This window comes from Epinephelus fuscoguttatus, linkage group LG11, assembly GCF_011397635.1.
Source record: "Epinephelus fuscoguttatus linkage group LG11, E.fuscoguttatus.final_Chr_v1".
Taxonomy (NCBI): domain Eukaryota; kingdom Metazoa; phylum Chordata; class Actinopteri; order Perciformes; family Serranidae; genus Epinephelus; species Epinephelus fuscoguttatus.
In genome coordinates, this window is record NC_064762.1 from 249,743 (window position 1) to 271,358 (window position 21,616).

Sequence of the window (21,616 nt, forward strand, 5' to 3'; positions counted from 1 at the left end):
TCAGGTGGGATGGACGGGATGGACGGGGTTCAGGTGGGATGGACGGGATGGACGGGGTTCAGGTGGGATGGACGGGGTTCAGGTGAGATGGACGGGATGGACGGGGTTCAGGTGGGATGGACGGGGTTCAGGTGGGATGGACGGGGTTCAGGTGGGATGGATGGGATGGATGGGGTTCAGATGGGATGGATGGGGTTCAGGTGGGATGGACGGGATGGACGGGGTTCAGGTGGGATGGATGGGGTCCAGGTAGGGTCTTTCTCCCTCCTGTGTGTGGTGTTGAATCTCAGAATGATGTGTTTAATGTCTCTATGTGCTGATAAGGTGTCACCTCACCTGGAGCTGATAGGCTCCCAGCAGAAAGAACAAACCAGCAGGACACCAGAGTCTGTCCTCAGGGTGTCCACATACTATTGTCCATATAATACAAAGTGTCAGATATCAGTCAGTTTGATCCTTGAATGTGTTGTTTGTGATTGTGCACTGTGTGTTGTTGTGTTGACAGCTGTGGATTTCCAGCTGTTTATGGGGTGTTACAGACGTCTCTTCTCTCAGTGCTGCAGCGTGGTGAGTTTTCTTTAATGAACATTGTGGGGCTTTTTCCCTTTAATGACAAATTGAAGTGTGAAGGGGACAGAGAAGGGACAAAGACATGGCCTTTGTACATGAGGGGGCACCTGCTCTGACCCACTGAGCCACGGGGCCCCTCAGAGGTGTGATGAAGCTGTTTAGTTTTAAACTTCACATGCAGAGTTTAAAGCAGCAATCTCACATGTGACAGGACAAGAGACGCTTCAGAAGGACCACACAGGTCGATTAATGGTTTAATCTGAATATCATAAATATTACAGTACCAAATGACCTGTAGGAACTATTGTGAAGTTACATCTGTCACAGATTTGTTACGATGTACAGTAACAAGCTGTAAGGTCAGTAACATGCTGTGAGGTCAGTAACATGCTGTAAGGTCAGTAACAAGCTGTAAGGTCAGTAACATGCTGTGAGGTCAGTAACAGACTGTGAGTTCAGTAACATGCTGTGAGGTCAGTAACAGACTGTGAGTTCAGTAACATGCTGTGAGGTCAGTAACAGACTGTGAGTTCAGTAACATGCTATGAGGTCAGTAACAGGCTGTGAGTTCAGTAACATGCTATGAGGTCAGTAGCATGCTGTGAGGTCAGTAACAGACTGTGAGTTCAGTAACATGCTATGAGGTCAGTAACATGCTGTGAGGTCAGTAACAGACTGTGAGTTCAGTAACATGCTATGAGGTCAGTAACATGCTGTGAGGTCAGTAACAGACTGTGAGTTCAGTAACAGGCTGTGAGGTCAGTAACAGACTGTGAGTTCAGTAACAGGCTATGAGGTCAGTAACAGACTGTGAGTTCAGTAACAGGCTATGAGTTCAGTAACAGACTGTGAGGTCAGTAACAGACTGTGAGTTCAGTAACATGCTATGAGTTCAGTAACAGACTGTGAGTTCAGTAACAGGCTGTGAGGTCAGTAACAGACTGTGAGTTCAGTAACATGCTATGAGTTCAGTAACAGACTGTGAGTTCAGTAACAGGCTATGAGGTCAGTAACAGACTGTGAGTTCAGTAACATGCTATGAGTTCAGTAACAGACTGTGAGTTCAGTAACAGGCTATGAGGTCAGTAACAGACTGTGAGTTCAGTAACAGGCTATGAGTTCAGTAACAGACTGTGAGGTCAGTAACAGACTGTGAGTTCAGTAACATGCTATGAGTTCAGTAACAGACTGTGAGTTCAGTAACAGGCTGTGAGGTCAGTAACAGACTGTGAGTTCAGTAACATGCTATGAGTTCAGTAACAGACTGTGAGTTCAGTAACAGGCTATGAGGTCAGTAACAGACTGTGAGTTCAGTAACAGACTGTGAGGTCAGTAACAGACTGTGAGGTCAGTAACAGGCTATGAGTTCAGTAACAGACTGTGAGGTGAGTAACAGACTGTGAGTTCAGTAACAGGCTATGAGTTCAGTAACAGACTGTGAGGTCAGTAACATGCTATGAGGTCAGTAACAGACTGTGAGGTCAGTAACAGGCTGTGAGGTCAGTAACATGCTATGAGGTCAGTAACAGACTGTGAGTTCAGTAACAGACTGTGAGGTCAGTAACAGACTGTGAGGTCAGTAACAGGCTGTGAGGTCAGTAACAGACTGTGAGTTCAGTAACAGGCTGTGAGTTCAGTAACAGACTGTGAGGTCAGTAACAGACTGTGAGGTCAGTAACAGGCTGTGAGGTCAGTAACAGGCTATGAGGTCAGTAACAGACTGTGAGTTCAGTAACAGGCTGTGAGGTCAGTAACATGCTATGAGTTCAGTAACAGACTGTGAGTTCAGTAACAGGCTGTGAGGTCAGTAACAGGCTGTGAGGTCAGTAACAGGCTGTGAGTTCAGTAACAAGCTATGAGGTCAGTAACAGGCTGTGAGTTCAGTAACAGGCTGTGAGGTCAGTAACAAGCTATGAGGTCAGTAACAGGCTGTGAGTTCAGTAACAGGCTGTGAGTTCAGTAACAAGCTATGAGTTCAGTAACAGGCTGTGAGTTCAGTAACAAGCTATGAGGTCAGTAACAGGCTGTGAGTTCAGTAACAAGCTATGAGTTCAGTAACAGGCTGTGAGTTCAGTAACAAGCTATGAGGTCAGTAACAGGCTGTGAGTTCAGTAACAGGCTGTGAGTTCAGTAACAAGCTATGAGTTCAGTAACAAGCTATGAGTTCAGTAACAGGCTGTGAGGTCAGTAACAAGCTATGAGTTCAGTAACAGGCTGTGAGTTCAGTAACAGGCTATGAGGTCAGTAACAGACTGTGAGTTCAGTAACAGGCTGTGAGTTCAGTAACAAGCTATGAGTTCAGTAACAGGCTATGAGGTCAGTAACAGGCTGTGAGTTCAGTAACAGGCTGTGAGTTCAGTAACAGACTGTGAGGTCAGTAACAGACTGTGAGTTCAGTAACAGGCTGTGAGTTCAGTAACAAGCTATGAGTTCAGTAACAGGCTGTGAGTTCAGTAACAGACTGTGAGTTCAGTAACAGGCTGTGAGTTCAGTAACAAGCTATGAGTTCAGTAACAGGCTGTGAGGTCACAGACAGACAGAAACACTGAGATAGTGTCTCTTCAGCTCAGTCTCAGGCTCTTAATTATGACGTCTCTCTTCAGGTTGTTCAGGACTCTGATGTCAGTCACCTACCTGAGGAGAAGATCAGCGGCTCACCTGTCAGTCAGGTACATTCACCTCTCACCGACTTAGTTAAACAACCTGTCAGATAAAATCCAGAGTTTGTCCCACACAGAGCTGCAACTGATTCTGTTTCCTGGTCAGCTGTTGATGTTTGTACGACTTCATCAACATGTTGTCATCACATCCTGTCAGATTAATCAGTTCATCTTATATCATGGGCAGAAGATGTGACAGCTTTAACCTTCAGAGTCGACACACTGACTCCCAGTGTCCACATACTCCGTCTGTGCTGCACAGCAGTGCGTAGCAGATACGCTCCCATTCTAGTGAAGAGCTTCATTTCCACAGCTCACATCCTTTCTACAAGGATACAAACCGAAAGGAGAAGACCTGGTGTAAAATTGCAGGATTTTTGGGAGTGAATGGTGCAGCTCCGCTACACGGCGCGGCACTCCAGAAACGCATCCAGTAGGTGAGGGTACGCGCTGTCAGTCACTCCAAATCCACAGCACTGCGCAGCGCGGCACAGATGGAGTATGTGGAAATTGGGGATGAGTCCATGTCAGATGGTCTGGTGCAGTTACACCTGTCTGTGTGAAGCTTGTATTGTTTCAGTCCTCTGTGTGTTGATCACTGAGGTCACAGTTAAAGGTGGGGCTGTACTGGACTACATACTGGGAGCTGTGTCTGTCCTAGTACAGCTCCATCACCAACCACAGCCTCAGTGGTACAGCATCAAACTGAATCAAAGGGGACATCTGTATTCTCCTCCCTGGAGTCTGTCCTCCATCTTCCTCTGTGTCTCAGTGTCTGATGGGAACTACAGTTTATAAATGTGAACAGTGTGGAGAGACAGAAACAGGCTGTGATGTTTCCACACTGTTCACACTGTCCGTCCACTGGCAGTGTTTCTGTCTCTGACAGGATCAGACTGTTATTGTGTCTGACACCATGATGAGAGCATCCTTTGTGTTCAACAGGAAGATCCTTGTTGTTCAACCACAACTCACCAGGGGCGGCTGTGGTCCTGAACCCCAGTGAGTGTGTTAAAACTGAGTAGCAGGTGGCACCATGTATGGCAGCCTCAGCCACCAGTGTGTGAATGTGTGAATGTGTGTGTGAATGGGTGAATGAGTGCTTTGAGTGGTCAGATGACAAGTGCAGGTCCATATACCGTCACCAAACCCACCAGACTCCATTTAAAATTTATCCCCATTAAACTCACCTCATTCACGGTAAATGAAAAGAGAATAAAACTCAGTGAAACTGTCCTGGTTCATCCTCTCACTGTTCAACAATCAGCAGCTCTGGTTTGGTTTAAATTAACCCTTAATTCACCAGTTAGATGTGACAACATGCTGCCTCTGATTGTTTAAATGGAGTCTTGTGGGTTTGGTCACGGCATGACTGTTTCTGGATCTTTAACACAAAGCTCTGTCTCTGTAGGATCCTCTCATGATGATGTCACACACTCAGAATAACCGTCTGATCCTGTCAGAGACAGAAACACTGTCAGTGGACTTACGTTGCCCACAGTGACCACGGAGTGTGACAGGAAGTCACTAAAGCAGAGTGATGGTTGAGTTCAGGTTGAGAGTTCTGACAGCTGCTGTGTCCCTGTGTGCACAGATCCCCAGATATAAAGGAGGACAGAGTCAGACTGCAGCAAAGGTAACAACACCTGGACACACCTGTACCTGTACAATGACTCAGCTTTATGTCAGAGACACCTGTACCTGTACAGTGACTCAGCTCTATGTCAGACACCTGTACCTGTACAATGACTCAGCTTTATGTCAGAGACACCTGTACCTGTACAGTGACTCAGCTCTATGTCAGAGACACCTGTACCTGTACAGTGACTCAGCCTTATGTCAGAGACACCTGTACCTGTACAATGACTCAGCCTTATGTCAGAGACAGCTATACCTGTACAGTGACTCAGCTTTATGTCAGAGACACCTGTACCTGTACAATGACTCAGCTCTATGTCAGAGACACCTGTACCTGTACAATGACTCAGCTTTATGTCAGAGACACCTGTACCTGTACAGTGACTCAGCTTTATGTCAGAGACACCTGTACCTGTACAATGACTCAGCTCTATGTCAGAGACACCTGTACCTGTACAATGACTCAGCTCTATGTCAGAGACACCTGTACCTGTACAGTGACTCAGCTCTATGTCAGAGACACCTGTACCTGTACAATGACTCAGCTCTGTCAGAGACACCTGTACCTGTACAGTGACTCAGCTTTATGTCAGAGACACCTGTACCTGTACAATGACTCAGCTCTATGTCAGAGACACCTGTACCTGTACAATGACTCAGCTTTATGTCAGAGACACCTGTACCTGTACAGTGACTCAGCTCTATGTCAGACACCTGTACCTGTACAATGACTCAGCTTTATGTCAGAGACACCTGTACCTGTACAGTGACTCAGCTCTATGTCAGAGACACCTGTACCTGTACAGTGACTCAGCTCTATGTCAGAGACACCTGTACCTGTACAGTGACTCAGCCTTATGTCAGAGACACCTGTACCTGTACAATGACTCAGCCTTATGTCAGAGACAGCTATACCTGTACAGTGACTCAGCTTTATGTCAGAGACACCTGTACCTGTACAATGACTCAGCTCTATGTCAGAGACACCTGTACCTGTACAGTGACTCAGCTTTATGTCAGAGACAGCTATACCTGTACAGTGACTCAGCTTTATGTCAGAGACACCTGTACCTGTACAGTGACTCAGCTCTATGTCAGAGACACCTGTACCTGTACAGTGACTCAGCTTTATGTCAGAGACACCTGTACCTGTACAATGACTCAGCTCTATGTCAGAGACACCTGTACCTGTACAATGACTCAGCTTTAAGTCAGAGACACCTGTACCTGTACAGTGACTCAGCTCTATGTCAGAGACACCTGTACCTGTACAATGACTCAGCTTTATGTCAGAGACACCTGTACCTGTACAGTGACTCAGCTCTATGTCAGAGACACCTGTACCTGTACAGTGACTCAGCTCTATGTCAGAGACACCTGTACCTGTACAGTGACTCAGCTTTATGTCAGAGACACCTGTACCTGTACAATGACTCAGCTCTATGTCAGAGACACCTGTACCTGTACAGTGACTCAGCTTTATGTCAGAGACACCTGTACCTGTACAATGACTCAGCTTTATGTCAGAGACACCTGTACCTGTACAGTGACTCAGCTCTATGTCAGAGACACCTGTACCTGTACAGTGACTCAGCTTTATGTCAGAGACACCTGTACCTGTACAATGACTCAGCTCTATGTCAGAGACACCTGTACCTGTACAATGACTCAGCTTTATGTCAGAGACACCTGTACCTGTACAGTGACTCAGCTCTATGTCAGAGACACCTGTACCTGTACAATGACTCAGCTTTATGTCAGAGACACCTGTACCTGTACAATGACTCAGCTTTATGTCAGAGACACCTGTACCTGTACAGTGACTCAGCTTTATGTCAGAGACACCTGTACCTGTACAATGACTCAGCTCTATGTCAGACACCTGTACCTGTACAGTGACTCAGCTTTATGTCAGAGACACCTGTACCTGTACAGTGACTCAGCTCTATGTCAGAGACACCTGTACCTGTACAATGACTCAGCTTTAAGTCAGAGACACCTGTACCTGTACAGTGACTCAGCTCTATGTCAGAGACACCTGTACCTGTACAGTGACTCAGCTCTATGTCAGAGACACCTGTACCTGTACAGTGACTCAGCTTTATGTCAGAGACACCTGTACCTGTACAATGACTCAGCTCTATGTCAGAGACACCTGTACCTGTACAGTGACTCAGCTCTATGTCAGAGACACCTGTACCTGTACAGTGACTCAGCTTTATGTCAGAGACACCTGTACCTGTACAATGACTCAGCTCTATGTCAGAGACACCTGTACCTGTACAGTGACTCAGCTCTATGTCAGAGACACCTGTACCTGTACAGTGACTCAGCTCTGTCAGAGACACCTGTACCTGTACAATGACTCAGCTTTATGTCAGAGACACCTGTACCTGTACAGTGACTCAGCTCTATGTCAGAGACACCTGTACCTGTACAATGACTCAGCTCTATGTCAGACACCTGTACCTGTACAGTGACTCAGCTTTATGTCAGAGACACCTGTACCTGTACAGTGACTCAGCTCTATGTCAGAGACACCTGTACCTGTACAATGACTCAGCTTTATGTCAGAGACACCTGTACCTGTACAGTGACTCAGCTCTATGTCAGAGACACCTGTACCTGTACAATGACTCAGCTTTAAGTCAGAGACACCTGTACCTGTACAGTGACTCAGCTCTATGTCAGAGACACCTGTACCTGTACAGTGACTCAGCTCTATGTCAGAGACACCTGTACCTGTACAGTGACTCAGCTTTATGTCAGAGACACCTGTACCTGTACAATGACTCAGCTCTATGTCAGAGACACCTGTACCTGTACAGTGACTCAGCTCTATGTCAGAGACACCTGTACCTGTACAGTGACTCAGCTTTATGTCAGAGACACCTGTACCTGTACAATGACTCAGCTCTATGTCAGAGACACCTGTACCTGTACAGTGACTCAGCTCTATGTCAGAGACACCTGTACCTGTACAGTGACTCAGCTCTGTCAGAGACACCTGTACCTGTACAATGACTCAGCTTTATGTCAGAGACACCTGTACCTGTACAGTGACTCAGCTTTATGTCAGAGACACCTGTACCTGTACAATGACTCAGCTCTATGTCAGACACCTGTACCTGTACAGTGACTCAGCTTTATGTCAGAGACACCTGTACCTGTACAGTGACTCAGCTCTATGTCAGAGACACCTGTACCTGTACAATGACTCAGCTCTATGTCAGAGACACCTGTACCTGTACAGTGACTCAGCTCTATGTCAGAGACACCTGTACCTGTACAGTGACTCAGCTCTATGTCAGAGACACCTGTACCTGTACAGTGACTCAGCTCTATGTCAGAGACACCTGTACCTGTACAGTGACTCAGCTTTATGTCAGAGACACCTGTACCTGTACAATGACTCAGCTTTATGTCAGAGACACCTGTACCTGTACAATGACTCAGCTCTATGTCAGAGACACCTGTACCTGTACAGTGACTCAGCTTTATGTCAGAGACACCTGTACCTGTACAATGACTCAGCTCTATGTCAGAGACACCTGTACCTGTACAGTGACTCAGCTCTATGTCAGAGACACCTGTACCTGTACAGTGACTCAGCTCTGTCAGAGACACCTGTACCTGTACAGTGACTGAGCATCACATCAGAGACAAAAACATGATCCACACTATAGTCGTTCACAAACCTTAATGACATCACGTGGTCGAGTTGGGACAAACACGTGACCCGTGTGTGAATGAAGAGGTGATGACAATCACACAGACACATTCAGCAGGAGTTGTGACAGACTGATCAGCTGTGGTGTTTATGAGCAGGAGTCAGCTCAAACAAAAAGGTTCAGTTTTCTCTGGTTGTTTCGTGTTATAGCGCCTCCTGGCCCTGTTCACACAAAGCTAAATCTTTAAACCTCAGTCATCACTCTCACCTGAACACACCTGAACTCACCTGAACACACCTGAACTCACCTGAACTCACCTGAACTCACCTGAACACACACACACACACACACACACACACACAGACTGCTGTCAGATATGAGCGATCTCAGTCTACACCTGTACAGGTGTGGTCACTGTCACTGTTTCAGGTTCAGTTTGTGTCCTGAGTTATTAGTAGAGGTTTACCTGGAGCACCTGCAGACAGTACTCAGGGCTGAGGAAACACCTGTCTGCTGCGTGTTACTCTGATCAAACTGACACTAAACATGTGTCAGATAAACTCAACATGATTTAAGCACCTGTTGTTTCTGCTCTTACAAAAGAACATTTATATTTTCGTCTTTTTATTATTCACAACAAGCAGCCTCTTCATTTAACAGTAACTGTAACAGTGGTGGTTTCAGGTGCAGTCAGAGTGGGCGTGGCCTGTCAGGACTTAGTTTACTGAACATAAAGACATGATGAATGAGACGTTACCTGTCATACAGGTCGCTGCAGGTCACAGCGTTCTGCATCCACATCACTGACCAGCTGAACATAAAACAAACCTCAAATTCATCTGAGACTAAAGAGCAGGGCACAAACAGCTGATGAAAACACAATCAATCAACCAGTGAAATAGATTTTAGATCAATAACAAATGTGTGTTAAACCTTCAGAGTTTCCACGAGTAGAGACACAATAACACGCCATGACCTAGATGAAGCCACTGATGGTAAATGTGACGTAGACAGATGACATCACAGGAGGGTGTGGGTGGGTGTTACTGGTAACAGCAGTCACTATGACGTTTATAAAACACACAGGTCTGTAGTTGAATGTTAATGAATCATCTGTTACATAAAGCTCTGTGGACACACTGAAGAAATGAGTCTGAGTGTGACGTCAGCGTCAGTGGGAGGAAAACCTGAGCTGAGTTTAACCTGCAGAACAAACTGGAGCAGAGACACGAGTCTGTTCAGGAACTGTGAACCAGTCTTAGACCAGTGACTCATCAAGTCGGTGGATCATTGAACTGAACAAGTACAGGTTGTAGTGATAACCTGGTCATGCTAAGCTAACTGATGCTAAGCTAACTGACATTATTTAATCAAATGTTATTAACATGACATTTCTTAATTTCATGTTTGTAGTTTTATTTCAGTGAAAATCAAAATCTTCATTAAACCATTTCTTCATCAAGTTTCAGGTGAGATGTGTCGAACCCTCAGCTACACGCTGCGTTCACTACAAACTGGACCGTTCATGAACTCAGTCTGACCTCGACACTGAGACACACAGAGACACACAGAGACACGGAGAGACACACAGAGACACACAGAGACACACAGACACACAGAGACACGGAGACACACAGAGACACACAGACACACAGAGACACACAGAGACACGGAGAGACACACAGAGACACACAGACACACAGAGACACACACAGAGACACGGAGAGACACACAGAGACACACAGAGACACGGAGAGACACACAGAGACACACAGAGACACACAGAGACACACAGAGACACGGAGAGACACAGAGACAAACAGAGACACACTGAGACACACAGACACACTGAGACACACAGAGACACACAGAGACACGGAGAGACACACAGACACACAGAGACACACAGAGACACGGAGAGACACAGAGACACACAGACACACAGAGACACACTGAGACACAGACACACACAGAGACACACTGAGACACAGAGACACACAGAGACACAGACACACAGAGACACACACAGAGACACACTGAGACACACAGAGACACACTGAGACACACACACAGAGACACACAGACACACAGAGACACACTGAGACACAGACACACACAGAGACACACTGAGACACAGAGACACACAGAGACACAGACACACAGAGACACACACAGAGACACACTGAGACACACAGAGACACACTGAGACACACACACAGAGACACACAGAGACACACAGAGAGACACACTGAGACACACTGAAACACACAGAGACACACTGAGACACACACACAGACACACACAGAGAGACACACAGACACACTGAGACACACAGAGACACACAGAGACACAGAGAGAGAGAGACACACAGACACACACAGAGACACACTGAGACACACAGAGACACATTGAGACACAGACACACACAGAGACACACTGAGACACAGACACACACAGAGACACACAGAGACACACTGAGACACACAGAGACACACTGAGACACACAGAGACACACAGACACACACAGAGACACACAGACACACACAGAGACACAGGCACACATCCCTCTGTCCTTATGACCCTCACAGCTGATCAGGAAAAACTCCCCAAAAAACCCTTTAACGGGGAAAAAACGGTAGAAACCTCAGGAAGAGCAACTGAGGAGGGATCCCTCTTCCAGGACGGACAGACGTGCAATAGATGTCGTACAGAACAGATCAGCATAACAAATTAACAGTAATCCATATGACACAATGAGACAGAGAGAGAGAGAGAGAGAGAGAGACAGAGAGAGAGAGAGAGAGAGAGAGAGATGCAGGTAATGACAGTAGCTTACAACAACATTAATGAAAGTAATAATATTATAGTTATAGTTCTGGTTACTGCGGTACAATATGTTGAAAGTATGTATTAATACCTGGCAGTATACATGTGTGACAATAGTCATATGTGTATAATAACAGTAGAAGTATGACTAATGACTAATGATGGCAGCAGCAGCAGCAGGAGGCATCTGGCAGGACCACGGCAGCAGCACAACCACACACGTCACGCTGTCCAGGCACCGCTGTGATATGAGTTAATCTGAGAGACAGTGGAGCACAAAGGCTCCGGAGAAGAAGCCGAGTTAGTGACATCCAGAATGGCCGAGTTAGCAAGATGCAGTAATAGGATACGAGAGAGAGAGAGAGAGAGAGAGAGAGAGAGAGAGAGAGAGAGAGAGAGAGAGAGAGAGAGAAGGTGCCCGGTGTATTATAGGGGGGTCCTCCGGCAGACTAGGCCTAAGTCAGCCTAACTAGGGGCTGGTACAGGGCAAGCCTGAGCCAGCCCTAACTATAAGCTTTATCAAAGAGGAAAGTCTTAAGTCTAGTCTTAAATGTGGAGACGGTGTCTGCCTCCCACATGAACATCATGAGGAGACATCAGGGACAGTTGCCTCCATGTTTTCCTCTGTCATCATTAACAGTCTGGATCTGATGTTCAACTTCCTGTTTCTGGATACGCCTAATGTTTGTGTCGTCTGTCATGTTTTCATGTTCACGCTCAGGATTCGGGAGGCGTGGCTTCTGTGGGTAAAGGAGACCTTCAGCAGCAGGGCTCCAGACACAGCGAGGCGTCTGACCACAAGAAGGAGCATCTGGACCTGAACCTGGAGGTGGAGGACAATCCTGAAGACGGGGACTCGTTCTTCGACGACCCGCTGCCCAAACCACAGAAGACCTATGGCTGGTAAGGTCACATGACCTGGGCTGAGTAAAGGTGTAGTCACACCTGAGGAAAAGTCTGTGTTTTAACCAGGAATGTACAAAGACACCTGGATACAGCGTTGGGGGCGGAGCCTTGTCATTCCAGTTAAAGCTGCTTAGTGGATCATGAAGCCTAATTGATCTGCAGGGGAAACAGCTAGCTTAGCTTAGCTTAGCCAAAGACTGGAAACAGGGGAAATGCTTAGCTTAGCATAAAGACTGGAAACAGGGAAACAGCTCGCCTAGCTTAGCGTAAACACTGGAAACGGGGAAACAGTTAGCGTAGCTTAGCATAAATACTGGAAACGGGGAAACAGTTAGCATAGCTTAGCATAAAGACTGGAAACTGAGCTTAGCTTAGCATAAAGACTGGAAACAGCTAGCTTAGCTTAGCATAAAGTCTGGAAACAGTTAGCTTAGCTTAGCATAAAGACTGGAAATAGCTAACTTAGCTTAGCATAAAGACTGGAAACAGTTAGCTTAGCTTAGCATAAAGACTGGAAACAGCTAGCATAGCTTAGCATAAAGACTGGAAACAGCTAGCTTAGCATAAAGTCTGGAAACAGCTTAGCTTAGCATAAAGACTGGAAACAGCTAGCATAGCTTAGCGTAAAGTCTGGAAACAGCTAGCTTAGCTTAGCATAAAGTCTGGAAACAGCTAGCTTAGCTTAGCATAAAGACTGGAAACAGCTAGCTTAGCATAAAGACTGGAAACAGCTAGCTTAGCTTAGCATAAAGTCTGGAAACAGTTAGCTTAGCTTAGCATAAAGACTGGAAACAGCTAGCTTAGCTTAGCATAAAGTCTGGAAACAGCTTAGCTTAGCATAAAGACTGGAAACAGCTAGCTTAGCTTAGCATAAAGACTGGAAACAGTTAGCTTAGCTTAGCATAAAGACTGGAAACAGCTAGCTTATCTTAGCATAAACCCACAACATGTTGATTTCACACTTTGGTTTTAACCAGAAGGAGGTATTAGTAGCATCTGAACAGAGTGCGCTCAGACAGTTTTAATCTTTTTAAGGTTTCAGCTGTAACTGAGCGTGAATCCGTTTAACGTCAGCAGAGGATAAAAATGAATCTGAACTAGGACTTTGCAATTAATCGTCTGGTGATCGCGATTATGATTTTGAGGTCACGGACACCTGGAGATGTTATTTTGTCTTCTACGGAACCCACGCATGTGCAATACCGCCTTCTCCCCTCCTCTCACTCCAAAAGCCAGTCAAGTAGGTGAACTGTGAATGATGCGAGGGGCAGGTGATCGCATAAGATTTCAAAAACAGCGTGTGGAAAATGGCAGAGGGAGAACGAGAGAGGTTGGTCTGTGTGTGTGTGTATGCGCATCGGGGCCGAACTCCGCCACGCACGATACAGAGCAAAGGAGAATTGTAAACGTGCGACCACGTAGAGACAGAAATGACATGCTGTCGTGTAAACAATACAAGTCATCATGTGCGCTGCATAATCATGATTTCAATTTTGACCAAAATAATCGTGATTATGATTTTTTCCATAATCGCACAGCCCTAATCTTTTATTTTGAAGTTGTTTCAGTTGACCGTGATCGTTCTGATCTGTTCGTTATAACACAAACTGACCTCACACACTGTGTTCTCTTTGTGTGTGCGTGTGCATGTGTGCGTGCGTGCATGCGTGCGTGCGTGCGTGTGTGTGTCCTCTGGTCCAGTCGCAGTTCTCCTGTGGGTGACCAGGACCCATCAGAACGGACCAACAGTCACAAAGAGTAAGACTCTCCGCTCTCTCAGTGATGATCATCATTAAAGTCAACTTTAAATGATGACTGAGATTTGAAGGGTCTTCTTACTGTAGCTCTGTCCTGAGCTTTTGACCCCAGCACACAGTCTTCTTTAGAGTTTTTATTACTGACATGAGTTTAAACATTGACTGGAATTTGTGTTTCAAATATATATCTTTGATGGGAGAAATATTATCATAGTAATATAAATAAATGATAGTTTATAAGCATTGGTGTGTCAGTATGAGGCAGCGGTTCATAAGTTCAGGCTGTGATACACAGGAGTTTAACATCTTTAAGTTTCTTTAAAATGATTTGGGAGAAAAGTTCCTCCTCAGACTCAGCCCTCTGCTCCTATGTGCTGTATTCAACTTCCTGTGCAGTTGCTGTTGTGTTGTCTTCCTCTTTCTGTTGTTCAGATCCTGACTCTGTGTCTGATGAACCAATCACACTCTGTTTCCTGATCTGACGCAGAGCGCTGATCCAACACCTCTTTCCCCAAATCACTTCCTCTACAGTGGAAAAACATTTTATTATTATTATTACATCAAATTAATCTGTCAGGACGTTAAAGAAATGTTTATTAAAGCGGATGATGACTCGCCAGCACATGGTGATAAAACTTTAACCCAAACAGGAAGTACAGAACGTTTATTAAAACCATGTTCAGTAAATCTGACACTGAACATCTCCATCACCACTTCTGATTTCACAATAAAGGTCCTCTGTCTCTCTGCTTTGACCTTACACACTGTCATGTCCCTCTGTTGATGTCCCACCTGTCCAGGTGTCTGTCCCTCTCTCTGCTCTGACCTTACACACTATCATGTCCCTCTGTTGATGCCCCACCTGTTCAGGTGTCTGTCCCTCTCTCTGCTCTGACCTTACACACTGTCATGTCCCTCTGTTGATGTCCCACCTGGCCAGGTATCTGTTCCTCTGTCTCATGTCCCCACTCTGTCCAAGATGTCTTTATATTTCTATTTTACTTCCTGTTCTTGTCTCCTTATATCCTTTCCTGGCTCCTTGCATCCTTACCTCGTCCTCTCTGCCTCGTCCTCCCTGCCTTCCGCTTCCTGTGCGTACCCCATCCTCACCCTGCAGTGTTGTCCCCCTGAGGGAGGAGTGTCTCTCTGGGCCCGTGGTGTCCTCCATGAGGCGAGGCAAAAGCCTCAGCGAGTGAGTCTTTACGGCTGCCATGTCAAACCTGAGATCAGTGCGTGCTGTTTGTCCTCGGCGGCTGGACGGACGTTCAAAGACGTTGATGTTTGGTCAGTTACAGTGTGTTCACACAGAGACACTTCACTGAGGAGGACAATTGTCTGTAGTTCCTCTGCTGTCTTCAGTCTGCTGTCTCTCTATCTGAATTGGTCCTGAGGCGGCACTCACATGTTCATACACTTGCACGTTCACTGCTGCTTCTTCTTCTTCTGTTCAGACTTTTAGAGAAAGAAGACTGAAGGATTCTTTATCTGTGTTTCTGTGTCTCAGTAAATATTCAGTATCCATGTCTGAAACAAAGAGTTTGTCTGAAGCTCATCAGGACTGACACACAAAACTTTATTCATTCCTGACAGAGTCAGGTAGCGTGTTAGCATGTTAGCACTTCCTGTTTCCTGGTTTTAATGCCAGTGTGTGAAATAAGGTCTGTGGTTCACACAAGCCGAAGTGACGTCAGTAAATATCATAGTTTTATGTTTCCCTGACAAGATGAGACTACAAAACGCCGTCACGCCCAACACGACGTCACAGCCTCACTGTGGCAGTGACGTTCAGTCATGTGACCGTGGTGTAGTTTGTTTAGGGCCCGGTTGTGGCGGTGACGTTCAGTCATGTGACCGTGGTGTAGTTTGTTTACAGCCCGGTTGTGGCGGTGACGTTAAGTCATGTGACCGTGGTGTAGTTTGTTTAGGGCCCGGTTGTGGCAGTGACGTTAAGTCATGTGACCGTGGTGTAGTTTGTTTAGGGCCCGGTTGTGGTGGTGACGTTAAGTCATGTGACTGTGGTGTAGTTTGTTTACAGCCCGGTTGTGGCGGTGACGTTAAGTCATGTGACCGTGGTGTAGTTTGTTTACGGCCTGGTTGTGGCGGTGACGTTGTGGTGTGTATTAACGTCCCTCCATCATGCCAGAGTCCAGATGTTCGTCGATATGTCGTATAAAAAATGCAGCGTCTTGCTCTGTCAGAGGTCGTCAGGTGTTTTGACAACAGTGGTAATATTACCAAATACACTGTGCAAAAAATATAACGCCATCACAACGTTACAAAATTCTCCAGGTGTGTGACATGAAAGAACGATGTCACGTGACATTTTTGGGCAGAAATACCACTTCTACAGAGCAACACTCATCAACAGTGTCACACACACCAACCTTTGATCAGACTGAAGAGACGACCTCGTGTTACTGAATCAGAGCGTCACAGTTAATAAGCTGTGTGACGTTTAACAGCTGTCAGATCAGAGACACTGAACAGTACAATATCTGGAGGAGTAGAGTAAAGCAGCAGACAATAGAAATACTATGCTACATGTACTTAGTTTGTTCAGATGACGTAGAGTTAGGAGCTCAGACAGCAGCAGTATCAGTATTACAGCAGTAGCAGTGGTGCATTCAGAGCAGTGTTGAGATAATAAATATCTGCTGCTGGAGAAAAGTGGATCAGATGAAGTCCTGAGGGACGTCGTCTTTGTCTTCAGTCCCAGTTTGAGCTGAGAGTCACATTCACACAGAAACCAGCAGCTGCGTCAGAGGACACTGGTCTCACTGGTTCCGCTGTGTCAGAGGACACTGGTCTCACTGGTTCAGCTGTGTCAGAGGACACTGGTCTCACTCGTTCAGCAGACTGGTTTTAGTCCAGAATCAGGTCTTGTCCTCCTGTGAACATCTGTCTCTTTATGATGTGTGAACGCCGTCTAACTGACTAACCAGAGACATGTCAGAGTGATTTCCCAGCATGCATCAGTGTGGCGACAGAGAAGGGATTGACACTGCTGTTTTATCTTCATTATTCACCTGTAATGTGTGATGTCATCAGCTCATGTGTGATGTCATCAGGAGGCTGAAGGCGCCTGCAGCTGCTCGGCTGACTGTGTGATGGACAGTGTGTTTGACGTTGTGTGAAGAGAGCAGTGTCCCCGCAGAGGACACAGGCGTCCATGTCAGTGTAAAGTCTCAGTGGACGAGTGTAAGTGAATCAGTTTACATGTCACTGTCGGCTCCATCAAACTTTAATGAGCTCTGAGCAGGAAGTGGGTCAAAATGGGGGACGCCGAGCGCTGAGCAGCAAGCAGCGAGCAGCTCCAGGCGTCTTACTCTCTCCTGCTCTAACAGTCACACACAACCACTGAAAGACTAAACTGTCCTGAATGTCTCACAAGACTTTCTGCATGACTTTGCATGGTGTCTTTAGTACAGTGTGTGTCCTCATCCTCTGTCTCTGTGAAGACCAGTCTGACGTGAGGACGTCCAGCCTGGACAGAGTTCATGTAAACCAAATGTTTCTTTTGATTAACAGAAGACATTTTTTTTATAAAGTGAGGACATTTGTCTTTAAAGGACAGACGTTCTTTATAATGTGAGGATGAGACTGACCCTTTCATTGTCTCTGTCCTCTTTGTGTCTCTGAATCTTCTTCCTTTCTGTCCCTCTCTGTCTGTCTGTCTGTCTGTCTGTCTGTGTGTCTGTGTGTCTGTGTGTCCGGTCTCAGTCTGTCTGTCCTTGCTGCTGACTCAGAGGACGAGGGAGATGATGGTCTCTCTGAACACAGTCAGAGCTCTGAGCTCAGGTGAGCTGCACACGTCAGATGACAGGGACAGGTGCATCCAGCTGTGATAAAACAAGAAGTCACTGTAGTTTGTCAGCAGGTGCAGCTGTTGAAGACTCTCCTCCTTTTCATCTCTCAATGAAAACATTAGAAACACATAATTCAGTGTGTTTAACCATTCTGTCAGACGTCCATCAGGACAAATGTCCATCGTCCTGTTTTCAGTTTCGTTCAGCTAACCGTAGAGTCGGCTGCAGACAGGAGCTGCTCACTGTGCGTCAGTCTGTTGACATGTAAAACAGTCCTGAAGCAATATTTTAAACCCTGAACAGTGAGCAGTGACAGTGACAGTGAGCAGTGACGTTAACAATGAGCAGTGACAGTAATGGTGAGCAGTGACAGTAACAGTGAGCAGTGACGTTAACGATGAGCAGTGACGTTAACAATGAGCAGTGACAGTGAGCAGTGACAGTGAGCAGTGACGTTAACAATGAGCAGTGACGTTAACAATGAGCAGTGACACTAACAGTGAGCAGTGACAGTGAGCAGTGACGTTAACAATGAGCAGTGACACTAACAATGAGCAGTGACGTTAACAATGAGCAGTGACACTAACAGTGAGCAGTGACAGTGAGCAGTGACGTTAACAATGAGCAGTGACGTTAACAATGAGCAGTGACACTAACAGTGAGCAGTGACAGTGAGCAGTGACAGTGAGCAGTGACGTTAACAATGAGCAGTGATGTTAACAATGAGCAGTGACAGTGAGCAGTGACAGTGAGCAGTGACGTTAACAATGAGCAGTGACGTTAACAATGAGCAGTGACAGTGAGCAGTGACAGTGAGCAGTGACGTTAACAATGAGCAGTGACACTAACAGTGAGCAGTGACAGTGAGCAGTGACGTTAACAATGAGCAGTGACGTTAACAATGAGCAGTGACAGTGAGCAGTGACAGTGAGCAGTGACGTTAACAATGAGCAGTGATGTTAACAATGAGCAGTGATGTTAACAATGAGCAGTGACAGTGAGCAGTGACAGTGAGCAGTGACAGTGAGCAGTGACGTTAACAATGAGCAGTGATGTTAACAATGAGCAGTGACACTAACAATGAGCAGTGACGTTAACAATGAGCAGTGACACTAACAGTGAGCAGTGACGTTAACAATGAGCAGTGACACTAACAATGAGCAGTGACGTTAACAATGAGCAGTGACACTAACAGTGAGCAGTGACAGTAACAGTGAGCAGTGACAGTGAGCAGTGACAATAACAGCAACAGTGACAGTGAGCAGTGACAGTAACAGTAACAGTGAGAAGTGACAGTATCAGTGATAGTAACATTAACAGTGAGCAGTGACAGTAACAGTGAGCAGTGACAGTGAGCAGTGACAATAACAGCAACAGTGACAGTGAGCAGTGACAGTAACAGTAACAGTGAGAAGTGACAGTATCAGTGATAGTAACATTAACAGTGAGCAGTGACATTAACAGTGAGCAGTGACATTAACAGTAACAGTGAGCAGTGACATTAACAGTGAGTAGTGACATTAACAGTAACAGTGAGCAGTGAACAGTGAGCGGTGACATTAACAATGAGCAGTGACAGTAACAATAAGCAGTAACAGTAACAGTGAGCGGTGACATTAACAGTAACAGTGAGAAGTGACAGTATCAGTGACATTAACAGTAACAGTGAGAGTGAGCAGTGATTGTGAGCAGTGAGCAGTAACAGTGACCAGTGACATTAACAGAAACAGTGAGCAGTGACATTAACAGTGAGCAGTGACAGTGAACAGTGACATTAACAGTAACAGTGAACAGTGACAGTAACAGTGAGAAGTGGGCAGTAACAGCAGTGAGGAGTAACAGTAACAGTGAAAGTAACAGTGAGCAGTGACGGTAACAGTGAGAGTGAGCAGTGATTGTGAGCAGTGGGCAGTAACAGTGAGCAGTGACATTAACAGTGAGAGTGAGCAGTGACGGTAACATTGAGAGTGAGCAGTGACGGTAACAGTGAGAGTGAGCAGTGATTGTGAGCAGTGGGTAGTAGCAGTAATTGTCAATGCAATCAATCAATCAGTTTTATTTATTAATCCCATCATCACAGTTTGCCTCACAGGGCTTTACAGCATACGACATCCCTCCTAACGTCGTTAGGACCCTCACAGCGGAATAGTGACAGTGAGCAGTGACAGTAACATCGAGCAGTGACATTAACAGTGACAGTGGGCAGTAACAGTGAGCAGAGACAGTAACTTTGAGCAGTGACATTAACAGTAACAGTGAGAGTGAGCAGTGACAGTAACAGTGAGAGTGAGCAGTGACGGTAACAGTGAGAGTGAGCAGTGATTGTGAGTAGTGGGCAGTAACATTGAGCACAGACTGAGTGCTATTTGTATCCCAGGAAAGTGGAGGCGACAGGGGCCAGAGGGAGTCCAGCAGGGTCCCTGTCAGAGGCCCCGAGACCAGGAGGAGGAGGAGGAGGAAGCAGTGCCTCAGAGCAGAGCCACAGCAGGAACGGTCAGAGCTTAACACTGTTAAAGTTTCATTCTGAACATCCAGGAGTTGTTATAGCGCCCTCTGCAGGGTCATCTGCAGCAGGTGTGTCACAGTGTGTGTTTTCTTCCTGCAGGAGCGTTGAACTCCAGACAGCGAGGCTTCAGAGACTCAAAGGCTCCGAATGATCAAACTGGATCTCTGCACATCGGTACGATTCAAACCGTCATTACGTCACAGCGTCAGTCTGTCTGTCAGTCAGAACAGTCTGTCCCTTTGCTGGTTCATGTCTAACTCTGCAGGATGAGGTTATGGTGTCTTCAAGGTTCTGACCAGTCTGCGTCAGTCTGAGTTCAGATAAAGAAACAACCCTAAAGAGAATCCTGTCCTCTGGAGATCTGAGGAGGACATGTTAACAACATGTGGAGAGGATCTTTAAACAGTGTGAATTAAACATGGCTGTAAGAAAGTCAGAAACATGTGGTCTGTAAAGAGTTAAACCTCAGAGATGAAGACATGTTGAAATGTTTTATCTTCACTGATAAAACTTTGTTTGAACTTTAACAGATGACGATGTGGAATACGACGATGACTTTAACAGGTAAGACCGATGATATGCAGCTTCAGTGACATCATCATGCTCAGGATTCATTCTGCTGTTCGATGAAGTGATGAAGTTAAAGACGGGATCAGAACCAGTGTCAGTCGGGAAGGATCATCGTTTAACACTGGTTTCCTGTGTCTGCTTCAGCCATCGGTCGGACCTGTCCAAGAGTGAGCTCAGCATCGGCGAGGAGATCGAGGAGGTTTCCATCGAGGGACCCGACAACAGCGACAAGGTGATGAGACGGCCTCCTGGTTCAGGTCTGACCTGCGAGTTCTGGTCCTGTAAGTCTTTAACTCCATGTTGTTGGTGTTTGTTCTGCAGTTTGATGAAACCACTCAGGATCTGAGCGTCTCTCAGCTCAGTCAGAGTCATGGAGCCGACTACATGGAGGACGTGGCCTGACCTTCCCATCATGCACCTCTTTGTGTCGTCAATATTTAAGTCTGTACAGCGTCAAGGAGAAAATAAAGTCATTTGTATCCAGAGGCTGTTTGATGGAGAATGATTTCACTGCAAAGCTTCAGTTGTTAGTGTCAGAGGATGTTTGAGCCGTGTTCAGTTCCTCTGAGTCAAACTCTGCTGCGTTTAATGACATCACCAGTTTAAACACAGCGAGTTCCCCCCAAGAGGGACCGTCTCCAGAGTCAGACCAGAGCGCACCCGACCACGTCCGAGAGCGGTGACGTCACATGTCATCGCTCAGAGG

At 46.2% G+C, this 21,616-nt stretch overlaps 1 protein-coding gene across 8 annotated transcripts in view; it reads left to right on the forward strand.

Moving 5' to 3' along the window:
- Positions 1-21,395, forward strand: part of cep43 (centrosomal protein 43) — a 45,266-nt gene extending 23,871 nt beyond the window's left edge. The window contains exons 10-21 of one of the 8 annotated variants that reach the window (XM_049590803.1): positions 506-567; positions 3,174-3,239; positions 4,825-4,866; positions 12,087-12,268; positions 13,973-14,029; positions 15,146-15,220; positions 17,749-17,826; positions 20,212-20,327; positions 20,440-20,514; positions 20,871-20,904; positions 21,055-21,142; positions 21,232-21,395. In XM_049590803.1, coding sequence (XP_049446760.1) covers positions 506-567; positions 3,174-3,239; positions 4,825-4,866; positions 12,087-12,268; positions 13,973-14,029; positions 15,146-15,220; positions 17,749-17,826; positions 20,212-20,327; positions 20,440-20,514; positions 20,871-20,904; positions 21,055-21,142; positions 21,232-21,312 — 956 coding nt within the window. In that variant the 3' untranslated portion in view covers positions 21,313-21,395. The remainder of the gene's footprint in view (positions 1-505; positions 568-3,173; positions 3,240-4,824; positions 4,867-12,086; positions 12,269-13,972; positions 14,030-15,145; positions 15,221-17,748; positions 17,827-20,211; positions 20,328-20,439; positions 20,515-20,870; positions 20,905-21,054; positions 21,143-21,231) is intronic. The other 7 variants (XM_049590807.1, XM_049590806.1, XM_049590805.1 and 4 more) reach the window with 7 other exon arrangements.
- The last annotated feature ends 221 nt before the right edge of the window (positions 21,396-21,616 follow it).